General features: G+C 39.1%; 1 protein-coding gene across 3 annotated transcripts in view; it reads right to left on the bottom strand.

Moving 5' to 3' along the window:
* Nucleotides 1–21,790, bottom strand: part of ryk (receptor like tyrosine kinase) — a 47,316-nt gene that overhangs the window by 6,172 nt on the left and 19,354 nt on the right. Inside the window, exons 4-14 of one of the 3 annotated variants that reach the window (XM_023265000.3) lie at nt 20,998–21,129; nt 19,601–19,663; nt 17,753–17,894; nt 16,099–16,199; nt 13,771–13,854; nt 11,667–11,792; nt 6,830–6,916; nt 5,479–5,548; nt 3,897–4,029; nt 805–914; nt 503–662 (exon numbers count right to left, since the gene is read on the bottom strand). In XM_023265000.3, the coding sequence (XP_023120768.1) occupies nt 503–662; nt 805–914; nt 3,897–4,029; nt 5,479–5,548; nt 6,830–6,916; nt 11,667–11,792; nt 13,771–13,854; nt 16,099–16,199; nt 17,753–17,894; nt 19,601–19,663; nt 20,998–21,129 (1,208 nt within the window). The remainder of the gene's footprint in view (nt 1–502; nt 663–804; nt 915–3,896; nt 4,030–5,478; nt 5,549–6,829; nt 6,917–11,666; nt 11,793–13,770; nt 13,855–16,098; nt 16,200–17,752; nt 17,895–19,600; nt 19,664–20,997; nt 21,130–21,790) is intronic. The other 2 variants (XM_035945823.2, XM_023265001.3) reach the window with 2 other exon arrangements.

The following is a 21,790-nucleotide window of genomic DNA, read 5'->3' as shown; positions in this document are numbered from 1 at the left end:
CGTAACAGTGATGCACTGATGATGCTATACAGCTCCAAGTACTTGTCTGGACTTCCCCCAGTTAGTTGGCTGTTATTGTTAGCTTTCTGTTAACTGTAAGTGCCATGATTGCCATGATGCAGCGTGACCATAAGAGGAATGCTGAGGGGTGGGGGCATGTCTGGCTGGTGTCTGACTGGTGTCTCTAAGGATCTGTTCAGCTTCCTGAATGTCTCCGCTGCTCCCCGCTCTGCTCTGCCGGGACAGGAAAGAGGGAAGAGCCACCCATGGTGCTCAACACTGCACCACCCTTCCCTTTGACACCTTGACCAAATCACTAAGAATGGCTTGAATACAGGTGGTGCCATTTCCTGGATCGCCTATCATGTTTCCTGTAAATGCATTTTCTATTAATGTAGATACCAGTCCAGAGAGACAGAAAAGGTTATTTTTGATAGTTTTTTGGTGTCAACACAGCACGAATGTAAGAAGTAAAGTGAATATCTGCAACTGTATTTCTTACCACGTCACTTGCACTTGAAAAGTCATTGTTGAGCAAGCTTTCCAGAGCCATCCAGCGGACAGGCCGGTTCTCATTATCCCCCAGACAGTGATAATCCATAGGAAATAGATCTCGAGCGAGGGCATTGTCTGTAATCTTCACTTGCATGTTGTCGTCAATGCTGTCAGAGGAGGGGGACGAGAGAGCAAAGTCGACGTCTTTATTTTGTTAGTAATTACATTCCAAAGCAAATCACCTGAAAGCTGCAGGGAATAGTGGAGGACAGACTGACGACAGCTCTGAGTCTGGTCAGGGACACTTACACGCAGTTCCTCGCGGCGAGGTCTTTGTGAATGACCTCCCTGCGAGCCAGGTAGCTCATTCCGCATGCGATCTGAATGGCCATGTACACCAAGTCTTGCTGAGAGATGGCCTGAAAGGAAATGAGGAACAAACAGAGACAATGTGCAGTTGAGAGACAGAAGCAGGAAAAAACAAAAAAGAAAAAGAGAGGAGGGAGTGGGGACAAGAGGGGGCAGCTGACGGTACTTTACACAGTCAATTATGGATCAAAGATGGGAGGTACCTATGCAAAACCTATAAATTCAACTGTAAGGTTAGTCAGCTGAAAAACACGACCAGGGTTTTTCCTACACAGAGGAATTTTGGCATTCCCAAAGAGGTTTTACCCAGCCCCAAAGGAAAATAATCAGTATATTGTTAGTTGGGTTTCATTCACCCAAGCATACTAGACTATTTTTGTTCATTTCATTGCTTTTTGTTAAACGCATACCTATCTTGCTGACTGTCGTCAGAAGGCACCTCCTGGAGGCCAATTCTAAGCCATGAAAAACCCTGATGACTTGTTTAAAACAATGGTGCTGCCCTGAATCAAACGCCTTAAAGGTACTTGGTAACATAATTATCAAAACCCAATAATGCAAAAAATATTAAATACAAAGCAGCTTGGCTCAAGGGATGGCAATGCTGGCTTAACAGTCCTTCAATCCTCTAATGGTAACCACAGGTTGCTGATTTAGCTTTTAAAGATATACGGCCATGAAATTTAGTACACACATGCTGTACAATGACCAACCACAACACTAAAACCATCGGTCTCCTATCGTGTAAGTTCCACTCATGCTGCCAAAACAGCTCTGATCCATTTTGCACCAGGATGCTAGCAACAGATCCTGGGTCCTGTGGGTTGTGGGTTGTGGGGTGGAGCCTCCAGTGGATCGGGCTTGTTCCTGGTGCATTCCAGGGATGGTCGATTAGATTTTAAACTGGGAAGTTTGGAGGCTCAGCCAACACAGTGGGCTCTTTGCCACGTTCCCCAAACTGCTCAGGAGCAGTTTTTGAGGTGTTGCAGGGTGCATTGTCCTGCTGTGGGAGGCTGCTATTGGTGAGAAGGGAGTGTTTTCATTCTGCAACATTTTTTGCACAACCTAATATTTCCCAGAAGTATGCTGCATTGTGAGATAAGATGGTGGTTTTAATGTTTTAGCTGATTGTTGTAGGTTCTCCTCAGGATAAACTGCAATCATTTTGGTGACCCTTAACCTTCTTCTCTTGTACCAGCTCCATGTACTTATTTAAGGTAATTAGCAGATTCTGCTAAAATGCAAAACCATTTTTGTGCAAACATGCAAAACTAAGATGGTGACCATGGTAAACACTTACTTCACATCAGTCGATTAATCTGTTGATTATTTGATTCATTGTTTGGTATAAAATCCATCATCAGTGTTTCCCAAAGCCCAGGATGATGTCCTCAGATATCTTATTTTGTCCACGAACAAAACAATTTAGTTAGTTTACTGTCATAGGAGTAAAGAAACCAGAACACATTTACATTTAAGGGGCTGGAAGAAGAGAATGCAAACATTTCTTCTTAAAAAATACTCAAGCTGATTAATTGATTCTAAAAATAGCTGCCAAACAATTTAAAAGTTGACAACTGAGAGATATACTCTTCCAGCTCAAGCTGGCTAAGTTACTGAAAGCACGTTATCATGCTGATATTAACATGTAGCTTGAAAAATCACTCGATCTGCTGTGCAAAAGCTAGATTATATTCGTGTCGAAATTGCAAACTCACATTACTGACATTGCTTAGTAACTTTGTATTCAACGGAAGGAAGAAGGTGGTCTGACATGACACAAAAAGTTCGTTATTTGAAGGTTAGAGCGAGTCTGACATGAAAGAAAGTTGTTTTCTTTGTGCTCTGAGCTACTGAAGGGCTTACAGACAATAGCTGGGTAGCAGGTGTGTCAGAGAAAATCCCTAGCAGTGTGCACAAAGATGACCCCTGACTGCTAACAGAGTGAGGCAGCTCCAATAATGTAAACATCCTGTATAGCTGAAAAGACAACAGTGAGTTATAGGAGGGCTCCTGAAGTCACTGCTCAAGATATTAACGTGTATATCATATCTTGTATCGGATCTATTTCAGTCAGCACAGTCTTTGGCTCACATACAGAGAGAGGAAATGCTTTGGGTGTTATCTTATCTGCCAGTGGACACTGTGATATGGCCACAATGAATTACTCCCTACAACACAGGAAAACAAAGTCTTAGGCAACCAGTGAACAAAGATAAGAAGATTTTAGGTCAACTACTCAGATGTGTGAACCAGCGAGTCTAGCAACATGCACACTAACAGTTATCAGTGGAAAAAATGACAACTGTGGAAAAGGTCAACACTACACTCTTTTCTTCTCCTCACAGTTGCACCTTCCAAACCAGATGTTCACTTTCAGAACAAATGCCACACCGCACTGTTGTGCTCTCTCAGTGCTTTTCCCAGAGCCTCGTCTCAACTGTACCGATACATGGCTGATTTATAGCTTGATGTTTATTGCAGCAGCACAACTTAATGACTATGTCTTTGTCTCCCACAACTGCCAAAAGTGCTAGAAATCGCTGAGAAGGAAGGTGCTGATGTGTTACCCGAGACTTTACAAAGGGGTTTTGATTAATGCAAATGGTTGGCAAGCTTCATCTTGTGATTGCAAAGTGTTTTGCTACATCTGTATTTTAGAGTTGATTGATTGGTTGGATCTGTAGTGTGGCTCTGCCAAGCACATCAAAGACTCCCTGAGGTTAACCTGTACAAAAGCCTGATTGTCTTTACATAGCGAAAAAAAATCTCTGCCCTGAGCACCAGCTTTTTGACTATATCAAGTCTTTCTAATCATAGTGTAAACAGTAGTTACTGTAGGTGTTACTTTGTGTTTTTGTTTCCACAAACACACAAAACCTTCTTTCAGGCTTGACACTGGGATGGATGCTGACTTTTCTGTCAGTTCAGGGGATTTGTTTTAACAGCTTTATAAATGGTACACGTGGTTTTCACTGGGGCATTTATCTTAACAGTTTAACAAACAAATGTATGCTGAGTTGAAGCCTCACCTGTGGGTTGTTTGCCTCAGCTAGCTTGCACTGCCGCAGGAACAGCTTGAGATTCCCCCAAGCCATGAAAGGCAACAGCACCATTGGCTTCTCTCCATCCTCTATGCACACATGGCTTATGGGCAACAGATTTCTGAAGGTGGACAGAGACAGGAATAGTGTGTAACAGATATTATTTTCTGTGTATGTATATGTGTGGAAGTCACATCAAAAGGGTTCTAGGAAGACGACAGTACACGTTAAAGGGTCATCCAAACCACTGAACAGGAAGTGTTAGCAAACCTAATCATTGTGCTGACCACAGGAAGACGAAAGAGGAAGGAATGGGCCAGCATGACGACAATCTTTCCCACATGAGAAAAGTATAGTGCATTGGCAAGGCTGTTGGACATTTAGATTAAAATTTGCTGAAAAATTCCACAGTACAGTGTGCAAGTGTTACACTGAGGTCAGAAAATGTCGGTTTAGTTTCTGTCAGTTACAGTATCTGTTCTTTTCAATGGTAACGCAATTAGTGGTGTTACTTTCATAAAGAGAAAAGAGCTACATCTTTAGTCTCCTAGGATTAACTTAATAGTTTTTGGCTGCAGGTGTAACAGACTACCAGTGAACACCCCCACATTTTCACAACTTTGAACTGTTTCAACCTAATGTAGACTGCTAGGTCTAATTCATCTCATGTTCTCATGTTCTCATACAGAACATTTACTCAGCGTCAACCCTAAACCAACTGACACCATGTCAGAGAAATCATTGGTATGGCTGCATTTTACTCAACAGCAAGAAAGTTGAGTGTGAATTTTCCAAACACATTTTGCATATCACAGCTCAACAACCAACATGGCAGATCATTGTAGCATGGTATGCTTAATAATCTGCTTTATATTACTAGTTTAATAGTTCTTTTTCTGGGATCATCGGTTGATATAGTTGTATTTTCAGAAAACTTATGAATATGGGCTGGTGTATGCAGAATCTGGTATTTCAGTGTAAAATAACCAGGGTAAAAATATTTAATATGCTGCAAATACAAGCTTCTTATGTTGATTTAAAATTAATTCATGCTAATAAGGCTTTCTCATGTATGCTAAAGTAGAGTACAGTCAATGCATATGTGTAAACACAGTGCAGGTCAATACTGTGGTTTGGGCATGCAACAGTGGCTTGGTGGTCTAAGACACAAACCATGCTGGTGTTAGATCATTCTGAAGCATTTTTTAAAATGATTATTTAAATTAATCAACCACTTTACCATTCCTGTAAAATTATCCAAAAATGCTTATCCAGGACATAAACAAAATAAACTGAAAGCTATTACTAAACCACATGCACGATTCTGGTCTGTTTTGAGACCAGATGTTTCTCTCTTTAGAGACTCTGGGGAAACATGGCCAATACTGAGCAACTCTTGAAGAATTTTATCTTTGGCCATAACAAGAATAACCTTGAATGACATAATTTCAGGCTCTAATAAAAGGTGAAACTTAGAGGTATCATTGTCCATGTTTGGACTCACCATCATTGCTGAAACAGAGAAAAAGAAGTATAGAAACACTATAGTGCTATTTTCTCTTCCACTTACCGATGATGAAGTCCACGAAGTTTGCAACTTTCAGTCAACATCATGGTCACCTGCACCTCAGAGGCGTGATCTGAAGAGACAGTATTTCATTTTTAAAAAAGACACTAGAACAACTAGTCAGATTTGAAAAGGTAAGGACACATTTACTCTCTGACCCCGTGTGATGTTTGATTTTTATCTGTTTCATTGCACAATCCCTCTGCCAACAGTCATTTGTAGTGGGAAACTTCAGAGGAAAACTGACTTGTGCCCGTTTTTAATCTGTGATTGCAGCTTTGCCATCGTCTGGTACTTATGGAAAGCAGCATTGTTCCCTTCCCAAAAGGCGTATGGGGAGGAAGTAAATACTTTAACAAAGCCAAAACTGGCATGAGGATATTGTTCACAGATCAGTATCCACTCCTCCCTGAGTAAACATGAGAGAATGGAGAGGTCAGAAGGCAACTGGCAGAGAAAGCTGACACATGCAGCTAACAAAGAACCTGACGGACCCACATCAGGGAGCCCCTCCACTGGCATGCAATCGCATTGCATGAGTAAGACTTCTAATTAATGTACCGACAAATCTGGGCGCTTGTTTACAGGTTTGAAAACCATGTATGGACATCTGCTGAAGCCATCAGAAGAGCACCTACTATTTCGGATTGACAGTGTTTAGTTCACAATCTACAATACTCACCACCACTGCTCTGTTATTTTAAAGGAACGCAGACTGTCAACTGAACTGTTATGTCTCAGTCCTTCACTATCCGTCGTACGTCTTTGGCATGGGTCATGGTTATGTGCACTTAAAGAAACCAGGTTACAGTTGGCTTATTCCAGGAAGCGGATTTCCTAACCATCATACAAATGAGGAATCTGCTTAAGGGAGTAGACAAACCTGATTTCACAAGAAAAATTTCCCCTGAAAAACAGACAGTTATGAACGTAGTGTGGCTGGATGAAAGAAAGTCCACACATATTGCAAATAAAACTGAAATGTAATAGCAAGGAGCATGTAGAAGCCTAAAAAATTTGTCTTCCACGGTTGAACCAATGCTTCTAGTGTGTGGGTAAGAAGGCAGCATATGGTCAAAATCACTGAACCAAGCTTAAAAATGTGTTGGGGTATAAAATATGCCTTGTTACTGATCGCTACATGTACTTGCAGATTTGCGGTTACCAGGTTGCTATAGTACATGTTCCTCAGTTACTTGCATAACCTGATTTGTAACCTTTTGACTCAAATGTAAACACACCAGATCAGTTAACACTGATAGGAGAGATAAACTTACAACACAGTAGATGATACTTTGATTTCTTTTAAGAGTGTAGATACAACTGTGTATTACAGCTGGAACAGAGTGCATACCTTTTACTGTCTTCACAAAGACTTGCTTTTCCTTACTGGGGTCCTTTTCATCCAGCAGCACACCGTGGAAGATGCGGCCAAATGTGCCTGTCAAAGACAAACCACAAGTTTTTATCTGCAGAAAAGGGCAAGAGTGAGAGAGCCAGAGGCATCTCCTTCAAAGACTGAAATGTCACCTCACTCACTGGCCGCCATGCCTGGCTGCTCTGCAGACAGAGGTGGACAGGCTCCTGCTTAAAATGCTTTGTCTCTAAATGAGATTTGGCAGTTCTGGCTCCTGTTTCACAGACAAGAGCCAAAACAAGAGCAGCTCAGTGGAGCTGAGAGGACCTTTCATCACTTAGAATGATTCAGAAATACGTACGATGTGGAAAGGCCAACTGAGCGCGTTCATCATCTCCTTTGTCTAAACTGTCACCCCGTAGCTCCAGGACTTTTTTGAGGTAAAATGCCATTTCAGAATATAAACCATCAACATAAATTTCGGAAAAAAAAAATCTCAGCCCCAGGGCTAACTTTGCCTTATGTTTCGACAGGAAAGGAGACGAAGCATAACAACAGGGTTAGTGTTGAAGTGTCTCTCTCCCTCCCCTGCCTTCTTCATAAAGCCTGTCTGGACCTGCTGACTCCTAAAAAACAGAACTCCACTCCGACTACATCCCTCTGAGACATGGCCTTGTATGTCTTGTATTTGTTGTTTCTTCTTTTGCATTTTAAAAATTTATATCAAATTTGCTGTCGTTTTGTAGGCACAGTATGACGTATGTGGATAGCTAGCAAGCAGAAGTTAGATAGATGCACAAATACAGATATATGCATATTTATGTTTACTTGCAGATGACTGTTGAGCATACTGAAAATATTAGGTGTTTTTTCACTCCAGGGAATTTGAGGACATTTTAGGGCAGCCTGAACTTTTGTACATGTTTGATGACAAGAAACTTTGTAGAATCTCTTTAAGGGTTATTTTTGGGAGAGAAGAAAGTACCTGGTGCAGGGTCGGTAATTTTGAGCAGTCCTGAAACACTGCTGTGGGTCCCAGTGCGGATTGTGAAAACTTCAAGAGGCAACAAGTACCGTTTTTCTGCCCTCTCGGTCTTTAAAGTAAAATTCACATTATATGCAATATAACAAGCCTGTTAAACATTCTCATTGAACTGGAGCTACGTCTATTAACTACTATTTTTTGTTGTTTTGGGGCATTTGGAGTTGACATCACATTTAAAGGTTGAAAGTGTTGCTTACGAGGACACTGCAGCCTATGCTAATACTAGTTCCAAGATGTTGACCCTTGTAGCTGCTTTACGTAGTATGAGGTGTGATCAAGAAGTTTTGAGACTGCACCTGTAAAAAGCAAAAAACCTAACTGCTTTAAATTTGGATGCCCTCCCCTTCAAAGCAGTGACCTTGTGCAGCGATACACTGCTCCCAGCGCTCCTGTCAAGTTTGGTACCCTTTCTGGCAGTCCTGTTTAGTCGTCTTCCAGGTGTGCAAGTGTGATTTCACCACGACTTGCAGTGTTTTCTTAATGGGACTTGAAGAGAGCATTCAAAACGCAGCAGAAACACTATTACTGCACAAGGCGACCAATTCAAAGGGGTTGGTGTTCAAATTCCAAAATGTTTTTGCTGTCTATAGGTACATTCTCCAAACTCTTGATCGTACCTTATATTTACATTCAGAGAAATCTTGAACTTAATACTTCTGGAAAAAAGCACCAGAGAAAAATACAAAAATAAATTTAAAAAAACTTTAGTTGTACAAGACAAAGTCATGTAATGTCAACGGAGTGGGAAACAGCTATGATAAAGTTTTAACAACAGGTTCTTTGAAATCTTGTTAAGTAGACAATCAAGCTGGCAGATCTGTGAGGCTACATCCAGACAAATACTAACATTGGCACACTGACCAAATGAATATGCTGAAGACGGTAAATTCAAGTCTTAGGAATCACGAATGTCTGCACATCTCAGAGATAGATGTTTAAGTCTGGATGCAAAGTGGTGAAGCAACTCACTGACACAATATATTTTAATATTTCTTTCAGACTGAGAGGTTCCATTGTAACTTTTGTATTGTAAACAGTCCTACTCAAAAACAGGTTAAAATGAGTATTTGAAAGCGGAGTACTGCATGCGCTACATCTAAACAGAAGCAGTGACTATAAACCATTGAAAGCTGTTAAGTGGCAGTAAAAACAGAACACCCACACTTTTCTTCTCCATTGCATTGTATTTACCCTTGGGTAATTATTACATCATACATACAGCAACACTAAACCCCAGTGTGGGCAATTCTCCAGAAAGTGAAGTACAGTCTTGTTCAGCACCAATACTCCATGACGATGCTAAACCGCCTTCAACAGCAGCCAGGGTCCATTTAACGGAGCCAAACTGAAGCCCAAAAACACCTTTAATACAAAGCCAAATAAAGAGATTTTTTAGGGTCTTTGATAAGTTTTTACTGACACTGATCTCATGAGGCATGCTCATACTTTGTCGGGAACTAAACAGCATTCATGTTCACAGGTCACTTTTTTTTAAAATTAAAAGGCACAATATGCAATACTTAAGAATAATGACGGTGCCTATAAACTAAAGTTTTGTGTCTCATTGTTGCTAATAAAAAATCTAAAATGAAAAACAAGCAGTCTTTACAATTTTTTTTATTCTTTCACTACTGTACCTTAGATTCATGCAGCGTTTACCTTATTAGATAAAAGTTTGAATAACTTCTAAGTTTCCTTGCAGCTGTTTCATACCTTCAAATAACCACAGCTCACAAGCTGCAACAACTGCTCAAGGAATCTTGGTTTACCAGCACCACACAGCCTTCAGTTTAATACCAGTTTCACAGGTAGATTGGCCAAAGGAAAAGGTGGATTTATTTGTGATTATATAATGCCATAATTTGTGGTACTTCCACAGCAGTTTATACCAATAACAAGCAATATTAAAATGAAAATGGATGGATTAACCAAATTAATGCTATTAATAAATTAAAAGACTTTAAAAAAATCACTACTTGCCCAGTATGAAATAAAAGCTTTCCTAGCTACTCTTGCTAGCTCCAGTGACTACTGGTGGTGATAGATAGACTGTAAAGGTTTCCTAAACAGCGGTTTTAAAGCTCAGTGTGGTGATTGAGAAGTTACAAAAGAGGTCACCCAAAGCATCACGTCCTTATTTATGCATAATGTTAAACCTTAACACAATTTAAATGTGTGAGTGATGGCACACTTGCCATTAATGGGTAAATTAGGTATAGAGACAAAAATAGTTTTTTGTACTTGGCTGTAAACATGTTTATTTCTGCCGTAAAATTAACCTTTTTAACTTGGGGTCAGTGGGGATTGACTTGCATTTGGATCCAGCCTCCAGTGGCCATTTGAAGAAAAACAGTTTTTGGGACTTCCACATTAGCTTCATTTTTCTGCACTTGATTTCTATTGACATATTGTTTTATTGATGTTGCTGACTTCACGAAAAAGAAGTTGCAAGTTTTTTGAGCACCTAAACCACTGCTTCAACAACACTACTTTCTTTTTATGAAAGTATATCATCTCCTGACTTACCACAGTCGTGCATAAAAACTGTTTATAGGCAACATCACTGCTTTCAGTAGGCAAGGAAATATATTTAGACTTATCCATTATAGAGTAAGTCTTCTGAACACTTTTTAAAGTCCTTAGCATAGAAGAATTTATGCTGAATTGAGTACAGTTGGAAGTTGCTCAATTTAATAAATTTCACATAATAATTACAGCTAGAAAGGTTCATAGACACGCAAAAAAAAGATTCTTAAATTAAAATCTTAGGCTTCTAGAATAGAATAGAATAGAATAGAATAGAATAGAATAGAATAGAATAGAATATTCTTTATTGTTATTATACAATGTATAACAAGATTGCAGAGCTTCTCCTTTATAGTGCAAGGAAATCTTAAAGTAGTGCAAAAAACAGTCTATTTACATATATACAGTATAAATAACGGAGATAAATAACGGAGTGAATATAAATATTCTATTCTATTCTTCTATTCTATTCTATTCTAATTTTGTCAGATTGTCAGGACGCCTCTGCACCTCTGTTCAGAAAATGTAATATACTTTCAGTAGGTGACAAACACTTAATAGACATGAGTTAACATGCAGAAGATGGTCTTGTTATTTTGTTTTCCGTCTCCTGTCAGAAACTTCTTTATAAATCTCATATACATTTTCAGTCCATTTTTATAGGATTGCTGTCAAGACCATTTGCACAGTATTGCTCTGTTCATTCTTTGAGCATATCACTATTCCTTTTATTCTGGTAGCATTTGGAGTACTCCACGTTCTTCATACTCAGTGTTTTATTTGGAGAAGATTTGAGGGTATAAACTTGTGGCTTTCTGACTCATGTTGCTACACATTTTACTGTTTGGGTTTCCTCTTTCTGTTTTCATGTAACAAATAAAATCATAAAAATAAGTACAACTTTTCAGTGTGCTGAAAAGTATATTAAGTTTTTAAACCAACTTTAGAGAATAATCCTCACAAATCAGATAAATACTAGGTTAAAGACACATTTACCAACATGATGTCTATGTATGTTTTTTGTGATATATGATGTTAATAACTGCAACTGAAAGCCTCTCCACCATTTAAAACCACATCTCACAAACAACGTCAGACTCCTGAGCAAAGTACAGGGAAGAAATGTTCACCGAACCACATGACACAACCTGCGGTCTCAGAAAGAGCTGCTCAGAATTGTTGTTCCACTTTTCGGTGAAAATGTGAAACTGACACTGGGGATCACATTCTTCTGAAGAATATAAATGTAAATCAAGCAAATACCTTCATGTAAAACATCCCGTAGTGTGACTCTCTCCCTTGAGATTGCAATGTCTTTCACTTTAGCTTTGGCCTCCATTAGAGTAACACTCCTCAGGTCGTTCTTCTCTATACGGAGAGATGGGTAACCTGTGAGGACAGAAAAATACAGACTCACATTAAAAGCACACCTGATCCAAATGTAAGCAAAACCAGCAGAAAATGATAGACAGGTCTTTTAACCTGGATTATATTTAGAAAACTACCTGAGGGCTTTTATTTTGAATGGCTTTTGACAAAGTCATTTTTGAAATTCAAGGGAAAGGCTTGCTCTAAAACATGGGGAATCTTCATTTGAATTCTAAAAAATCCAGCAAGTTACAAGAAACAAAGTCAGCAAGACATGTACAGTACCTTATACGTGTTGCATCAATGCAACTTCATGCAAAGTCCTGTATTACAGCACTTCTATTACATAACCTCCCTATGTACACACTGTCATTGGCTGCTGGCTTACTGCAGAAGGAGCAAGTCTGGATACAAAAAAAAACACACACACAAAGTTCCTCCCAGTGTCTGCACACAGATGAACATTGCAAACACAACCTCATTATATCAGCATACTCCATGTGTACACAACATGTCAGCGATGAGAAATAACTCATCAAAAACTCCTGCATCTGCAGCTTGCAGCTAGCGAGGACGACGGCCAGGCTGAAGTGTGTGCAGCTGCTTAGACAAACTGTGGAAAACCAGATGATGTATAGAAACAACAGAAATCTCACTGATAAAGTTGCATCCACAGACACTCAATTTTCCTCTGGGGGACAACAGCTTCTTCTTGCACATTTGAACTATGTCTGACAGTTTGCCATAAAATGTGAGTTATATTTGAGAAGAAATAGAGGTCAGGTTGAAGCTTTGATCTCAAGATGATACTTAAAAAGCACAATAACTGACACAAAAATCTCTAAATCTCTGCTGCTGCATGATAACAGTGCAGTAAAACTACAACACAGTGCATATCAATGCCGCCCTCTAGAGGTCAAAATATGAGCGCTATTAATTTTTAACAATGTATTAAAAAGGAATACAAGTAAATAATGAACCTTGAGATGCAGCAAAGGACAAGGATATAGCAATTACAAACACCACAACAAATACTATGATCAGGCCGCCACACAAAAGAAAACTAGGGTTCAAAAATGTATAGAACTGATTTTTTTTTCTGTTGTGTCTCTTAAAAGTAAGAGCCCGTTTTTGCTTAAAAACATATATAATATTAGGGCTTTGGAAGTCATTTCCAATAAAGCGCTTTTGTTCCACAGAATCTACACAATAAGTTTTTCTTTTCTTCCAGCTATTAGGAGCTTGCCCACAGACTTAAGTAGATCGTATTTTGTAATTTATAAAGCACTTTACAGACTCTAACCTGCTTACAATAAGTACGTAATACATAAATAATGGTAGCTGTAATATGAATGTTCTATGTCTCAGTGAATCAAGTCCCTGGTGATTTTAATATTCACTTACTCAGTTTAAGTAATGGTCAGTTAAACCGATGGACAAAATAGTATGACAAAATAATCCTGCAGGTGTTTGTAGGTATTTAATAGAAAATCTTGAAGAATATTTGTTGTTATCATTCATCAACCTTTTTTGGAGTAAAAGATATGATCAAACTACATCAATGGTACCAGAGAATGTTCAGCATTTTTCTCTTAAAAATGACTCATCGGTCAAAATTGTTGAATACTGAATAATAATTGTAACTGAATAGGTACTTTCAGTGACAATTTTGCTCAATTCCAAACACCTACACAAGCACTCATGTAACTTGCCAAACAAAAGACACAAAGAATGTTAGTACAAAGCAGATGAGATGCATTGGACCAGGATCTGAGGCTTGAATCAGCCACCAGGAGGAAGGGAAGCCTTTAAAAGAATGAATTTCTATAAGGTTCCCTAACGAGAAGCACAACATCAGGGTAAATAGCTGCGACCACATACAGTGCCTATTCAAGCAGTCTAAAGTCCAGACAACTGGGATCAAAATATGGTTAAAGCGTGACAACAAAATATTACTACTGAGACTGGACTTGTCTCTCTGAGCTTCACTGGAACTTACTTTTGGTTTCATTGGGGGGAGCACCAGGGTTTTGGAAGGAGGAGGCAGCAAGCTGGAGAATGGGTGCAGAACCAGGGTGATTGTCTGATGGCAAGAGGAGAAGGACGGGGAGTGGAGGGTGGGAGAAAGAAGTGGTTTAATGGATAGCTCACACAAATTACAACATGACCTGAATGGATGAATGGATGTGTACAACTCTTGCTGTAACTTCACAGCTCATACACTAAACATCCATCACACCAGTCATGCTTGCAAGTTGGGTAAACTTGCCAATGAGGAGTTGGGTAAAAAAAGAGAGTGGATGGTGGTACAAAAAATAACATTCAGCAGAGTGTAAGACATTAGGAAAAGCCAAGTGGGTCAAACAAAATGCACAAAGGGTGAGATGTGGGTTTTATCCACAAGAGGGCGACAATGGATCATACACTGGTAATAAGACACAAAAGCAGCTGCTGTGGTTTTCCAATGGCTCTCAAAACAAACAAAGATATGAACTGAAAGAACAATTAAGTCACTGTATTTGACGTGACTTCCCTTCCTGGCAGATATATCAGTTCATATGTAATATGAACAGCTACCAAACATTAAGTTGACAAATCACCATCTGATTAAGGCCCATGGATTATTTTGCATTGGATGCTATGACATGAACATCTCAACATAGCTTTTGAAAATGTGAAAATTGGTCAAACGATCATTTTTTTGAAAGTGCCAGAGCAAAAATCTTTCTTTCTAGTAACAGTAGGAATTATTGCCAGACCAGAATGTGTCCTCCTTTTATATTACTGGACACTAAATTAATTTTGATTGTGAATTTTTACAGGCCATTTACCTTGCCGTTATTCAAATGAGCACTTATTTGGTGGAGATGCAGGATGAAACTGGCAACAACAGTTAAAATAAAAAAACTGGCATTCTCCCAAAATGCTTCAGGTTTACAGTTTGTTTGAAAAATGTTTCATTTCAGTGTTGTTTCAGTCAGTGCTACACTTTCTGGCAATGGAAACTGTTGCTGAGTGTAAAAGCTTTCAAAGATCCAAGGCTTCTAAAGCATAGGAGAACATCAGATTATCACAAAAAAAGATGGTTTGTACACTGTACAGAGTTTGGATGGCCGACCAAAGCAGCACAGCACAATACATAAGCACCTGAACAGTAAACACACAGACGCTACTCTGGAAGATGCCCCACCAGAGTTAGTGTTGTTTTTGCAACTTTTGAACAAATTTTGTTCATGTAATTGCTAAATTCATTTATAAAGTTTAAAATTCAAACATAAAATGTACCTAAATGAAATGGTCAACTAGATTTCTATGGTAGGGAAATGCAATGTTTATGTTAATCAACCAAAAGGGTAAACTTGTCGAAGGATTAATCGATAGAAAAATAGTCTTCAGCAGCAACTATAGTGTACGACATACAAGTTCAAGTACAGAAAAAGGTTGTATGAATTAGTAGAGAGCAAGAAATCAGCCTCCTGACTAGTAAAGAAATATTTGTTGAAAAATTAACAGTATTTTCTGAAATCTGGTGACTGTTGTGGTGATTCTTTTATTGACAATCCTTAATCTCCTTTGATGGCCTTCCACTGCACTGTCGCTGTGATTAGAAGGCTAAATCGTGTCAAATTATTTCCACTTTCCACTAATAGAGGACAGATTTACCCATAATTACAATTGGTACCAATGAAGAGAGTGAGGACTGGGTGAGTAATAACAGTCCTTACCTGATGACAACAACCAAAGAGCTCTACTGCAGGAAAAACGCTCACTTACTGATTAAGTGACGGACTGCTAAGAGACTAAATGGCAAAAATATGTTCTCATACTCTAATGCAGGTCTAATGTAGCCAAGATCTAAGGCTTAGCACTCACTATAACCTTGTTACTGTGTGTCAGCCCTTTTTCCACCATGTTCTATATTTACATCAATTTAGAGTTGTTCACTCCCTCACAGCTCCACAATAATGGACCGCTTTTACCTCGCTTACTGCCTGACGCAAAGCACATGGCGATGACATTTACACATCGCTCACACAGTTAATAGGTCACAAGGGTAGAAGCGACAAAAAGAAACAGAACATCACTGCAGGAACTGTGTTTGCCATCTTATGATACCAGTTAAGCTAATTAGGTCATTCGCAGTCAATTATTGCATTTGGAAAAGCATGCACATGTGCAGATGCCAGTGCAAGAAAAGAAAAATGACACAATGATTCGCTGCATGGACTTTTAGCACTGACCTGCTACGTGCATTTTTTCATAATAATATTTGACGTGAGTGTTTGGTTGCTGTTATAGTGGAGAGAGAGAGAGTGAAATGTCTCACTGGTGACTGGTGCTGCGTTGTTTGGAGTGTCGGCTCTCAGGTACTGTGTGGTCTGAGTGGATGGCTGAGACAAACCCTGCGAGCTCCCACTGTCACTCACGCTGAAACACAGAGAGAAACAATACAGAACAGTTATTTGAAGGTACAGAGATCAGCCTGCAGCAGCTTTTTGTTTAATACAAGCCTTGTATGAATGTTTCAGTTATTATCTAGTTTCTAGTGAAGGAAGACCTTGCTACTGTGTAAATAGGTTGTTGATTATTCTTTGAAAATGTAGTTCTTACATAAACAATCATACAGGAGTAAATAAAGGTTCTTCTCCACTGCAGTAACTTGCAAGCTGTTATGAAGTGGTCCCAACATTTGTGCATGTTCTGACCTTAAGAATCATCTTCCACGGCTGTTCATGGGTGAGAAAAAAGTACCTACTCATGTGCACTTCTGAAAAAACTGCTACAGGCTCTTATTACTGTTTGCTTAAATCTGAAAAGGACAAAAAGAACCATTTCTTGTGCTTTCCTTTTCAAGTAGCAGTCTTCTCCTCATTTATGTTGCCTTCAACAATTTAATTTCTTTTTCGCTGAAAAATATATTAAACTGACAATGCAATTTTTGAAAAGGCTGTAATAAAACATGCATGGTCTCTTATATCTGGAGAATAAGACTTGTAGGCATCTTTACAGGTATATGTATAGGTCTCTATGTGTAAATCAACAATTAAGAAACACTGCTACTAGAACTAGGCATAGACCGTATGCAAACAGCTACAGATCTCCCCTGGTACAGCACAGTTCATGCTAATCAGAAACCAAAGTGATTTTAAAATAAAATCAAAGGTTTTAAGATGACAGATCAAAGCAAACTCAATTTTAACACAACACTGCAGAAATTTTATGTAGTGAAAATATCACATAAAAATAAATGAAATTACTGTATTTGACAGGCAAACATCCATCCATCCATTATCTATAAACCGCTTAATCGTCATTAGGGTCGCAGCGGGGCTGGAGCATATCCCAGCTGACTTAGGGTGAAGGTAGGAGACACCCTGGACAGGTTGCCAGTCTATCACAAGGCTACACTTAGAGACAGATAAGCACATTCACATTCACACCTACGGATAATTTAGAATCACCAATTAACCTCAGCATCTCACCCGGAGAAACCTACGCTGCACAGGGAGAACATGCAAACTCCATGCAGAAAGATCCCAGGTCCAGGAGGACGAGGCGATGGTGCTAACCATCAAGCCACAGTGCAGCCCGACAGGCAAACAGTCCTTGGGCAATTTAAAATTGTAACCGTTCCAATGACTAACCTCCCCAAATCAATAGCAAAGCAGTGAGGTGCTGATCTAATTTCATACTGACATCTGATAACCCGTGTAGCTCGGTGCATCAATCCACAGTAGAGATTACAGGCAGTGAGCAGGAGGAAAGCTCAAGTGCAAGTTTCAACTTGATATAATCCTCACTATGGAGATGACCTGTTTTTGTTCAACAGCAGCATTCAGTAGAAATACTATCTTAGCCTTCACAGGTGACAGACACAGGACAGTAAATCACCAGCTTCACTGCAATAATTGTACTTTCTCAGCTGATAAATAACAAAGACTGTGATTTCTCTGTAAGCAGGAGAAGCAAAAGAGCCAAACCTGTCCTCCATCTCCACTCTCTTCATGCTGTGGAGGTGCAGGATGGCCAGGATGATGGCCACGAGAAAGATGACAATGCAGCAGACGCTGACGCTTATATAGAACACCTGGGTGGAGGTGGTGGGGGTGGTCACACCATCTACTGATAGAAACAAGGCATATGCAGACCATCAGACAAAACAACTCAGAAAAACTGAAATAAAAACACACAAAAATAAAATCATCATTACGGAAGCTTCAGCAGTGTTTGATATTAAGTAAGAAGCAGAGCAGAAATATGAGGTAAGGAAAAAGACATGAGTGAGAGAGGGGGCAGTGTGGAGGAGAAACTATAAGTGCACCTCGGGCTCCACTTAGAGTTAATGGAGGCTGGGAATAGTAGTGACTGAGCCCAGGATTCAGTGTCTGAGAGCTTTTCTCATCACCTCTTTAAAAGCCTCAGAGGGCCCCAGGTTCCTCGGGCCTACCCAAGCAGAAGGGACACAACCCACTAATGGTACTTTGTTACTGGGGCAGTGGGCTCACAAAGAGTCTGAATAAATCCTGCTAGATGAGGACGACCACTCCGAGGGGTGGGCGGCTGACAGAGAGCTCTTGAAAACCAGAATGAATCCTTCTCTTTGGGCTTTGAAATATTTCGCTTTGGTTATGGAAGGTTTGACTATAATGGTGAGCCTTAGAGACAGACTTGTCAGTAGTAACTCAGCCTCTGTCTTATCAGGCCGATGCCACCCAGGATGCACGATACATGGAACCACCGGTGGGTATCGTTTGCGTTTAAACACTACTAATTCTGCGTATCGATTCAAGTTCCTAACAATTCTCGATTCCAATTATTTGAGGGGCAGGCGGTTAAAGTTATTACAACAGTAAATCCTATTATTACACTGATGCATAATTACTGTTGGTCTAATGATAAAATATACTACATTATATAAATACTTTCCATCACTTTTAAAACCATAGCATATTATCTTGATTATACTTGTGTGCTTTTACTTCAACCCTCTGAAACCCTGCTTCTGAGGTTTGGAGAAAAAATTACACCATTTAGCAAACAAACTTAAAAAAAGAGAAAGGATTGTCAGATTTTACGTTTTCTGATGGTCCCTGAACTCATCTTTGACATGCTGTTCCATCAGAACTAAATCCACGATTAAATTTGTAATATTTCATTAAAATACCTTTAAAAAATAATCCATTTACACCAGATATTGTAAAGAACAAAAAATACTATGCTCACCAGCACAACCCAGAACCATGACTGACTCAAGTGACAAAACAGTCATGTGAAAAAAATTTCAAGATTTTTAGGCTGAATTGCAGGTTGTGTTTACACAGAGCAGAGAGGAGACAAGTACAGAAAGGAATCAAAAATATTAGTGCTAAAATGTCTAGTGTTTCAAGTATTGATAACAGTGGAGGTACAATAATATTGTACATATTTTTGCCAATTTTTTTTCAGTTTTCATAAAACATACATTGAACTTACTTTTTTTCTTTTTCTTCTTTTTTATGATTCATGGCACTGTAACTGTGTCACACCACACAAAAGACATTTTTGAGGTTTCTCTGCTTCTAGTCATGGCTATGTTGTTTCCATAGAGGTGCAGGACTTTATACAGCAGTGAAACATGAGTCTAAAGGGAGGAAAAATGCGACAGGAGCAAATAATGCTCCAAAACTGCTTGGGGTTAAGAGGGTTAAGTAACATTTTTTGTACACGACTTGTACAATGTAATATTAGTACTCATATTTCACTAAACGATCTGAGTATTTCTTCCATCACTACCCATCTCTGTCTATGACAAACAGTGTACAGAGGAATGTGGAGTTAAGATTACTTACAGTCAGGCCGTGGAAGAGTGTTATTGCTGAGGGAAATTGGAATCTTTGTCTCAGAATCGATTCCTGTTCACAGAGGAAGAAGGAAAGAGAATTACATCAACTCCGGTGACAGTCTAGTCAACAGTATTCAGTCACACAGCTATGAAAGTCAGCACAATGTGTAATGCTGAAAGAAAAAGGCTTGTCTATTTAGTAAAACTAAGGTTGAAGCATTGTTTAGCTTTCAGTCTTTTATTACCACATAGACACTGTAAATTGAGAGCCTTGAAATTCTACCACATCTCATGAACTCAGAGGATGAAGGAATTTAGTCAGAAGCCACAATGAAAAGGAACAGCTTAGTGTGAGATGTAATTTTTGCATACAACATGACAGCAACACAGAAAATGTGGTTGGAGAATAAGTCAAAATGTTGTTCTGTGTAATTTAAAGAAAAAAAGCCTGTCTGCTATGCAATGAAGACGTGGTGAGCATTTAGCTAATTTAATATGTACAAAAATTCCTTCTATCTCGAAAGAGAATAGAAATAACAAATGCCCTCCTCTAAATAGTGCTTAGTCATAATATGGATGCGTGCAAAAGTGTGCAAGACAATAACGAAAGTGAGGATTGTTCAGGACACAGGAACATTCGGCATTTTCCACTCTCATAGTTTAGACTTAGTTTGAGACCAAGAAGCAAAAGATAATAATTTTTTAGCTCCTAAAAAGTATTATGAGCTCCTTGAAATGTTCAAGTAGTTAAAAATTATGATAAGTCACAAAGCTGGAAGCAAACATCATGATTTTTCCTCTGCTAAGACATTATAAGGACCATCCAAAGAAAGGGTAGACAGGGATGATTGCCCAGCGTACATTCTGAGCACCACTCAGGCATACAAAGAATCTGTTCATGCTGCTAATTTGACTCCTGCTTAAAATAAGATGGGAATAAATTGGTTTCCACGGGGCATATGGCAGGGAGCCTCTCGGCCACATATAATTATCTGCAGGCAGTTTGAAAATAGCACCGAAATGAATGCAGAATACAAAAACCTGCACATCTCTCACTGAAACTCTTCAGTGTCACTGACACAGTCTGCTGCCAAAATTAAGGAAATCCTTCAAAGTCCAGACACAATGTACATTGTATGTAGAAAACATGATTTTTTTTGTGTGTCTGAACATAAGATAAAACCACATCTTTCTTAAATGGTAATTTGACTTTTCATGGCTGGGGGGAGCAGGAATACTAGCAAAGAGTCAGCAAGCGCACAGCCATTATTAATTTTACTGATTACACCTGTGTGTATGAAAAAAGCTTTACCAGTAGACAAGTAATGATATTAGTGACAAAACAAACACCTGGGAAGACTGCTACATTTGTTTAGACTGTTAGGTGACGACGGAGAGCCTTACTTTTATAGCACATTTTCCTCCTCTTGAAGTTGAGCACTGTGTAGTTGTTGGCATGGATGGTCAGGTTGAGCTGCATTGTTAAAAATGCCTCTTCATCTACTTTTCCTGAACACAAGACGTCCACTCTGAAGACTGTGGAACAAACAAACACACACACACACACACACACACACACACACACACACACACGAGAGAAAAAAAAAATGAAATATGGTCACCTCAGAGATACAGGACATTTGTGATTAATTAGGTAAAAACACATGATATCAGGCTTTATATAACTTTGTCATGAAAGATATTTAAGTTTAGCAGGGTTAGGGTTAGAAATAACATGCGCCATGTTATCATCCCCGTATGATGATAAATAAAAACAATTAATTAAAAGTCAATCATTTAGGGAAAAGTTTAGAGCAAAAGTTTTGAATAGTACAAGATTTTGTTCAAAAGTTACTGAATCTGGCTATTAGCATCTCCACAAACTGCTAAAAATAGCACTTTGTTTTTAAATGGGAGGTTATATACCTGGTTATATTTGACTGTGGTCTTTTAAAACACAGTTTTTTTATAGACTGCGCAAACAAGACGTAATAGGACCATTACATTATAATAGGAGTGTTGACGGACAGATTTTGGTACCAGTGGACAGAGTTTGTTTAACAGTTTAATGGTGTTCCAACTGCTTATGCTTAGCTAACTGGCTACATGGTTGGGGTGTATTTCACCCAAGAAAACCTTGATCAATCAAAGTCATATCTACTCTTCAGCCAATCCATGGTCACGGAAAAAAAATCTG

Source organism: Amphiprion ocellaris, chromosome 2, assembly GCF_022539595.1.
Source record: "Amphiprion ocellaris isolate individual 3 ecotype Okinawa chromosome 2, ASM2253959v1, whole genome shotgun sequence".
Taxonomy (NCBI): Eukaryota; Metazoa; Chordata; class Actinopteri; family Pomacentridae; genus Amphiprion; species Amphiprion ocellaris.
This window is presented reverse-complemented; position numbering and strand designations above follow the sequence as displayed.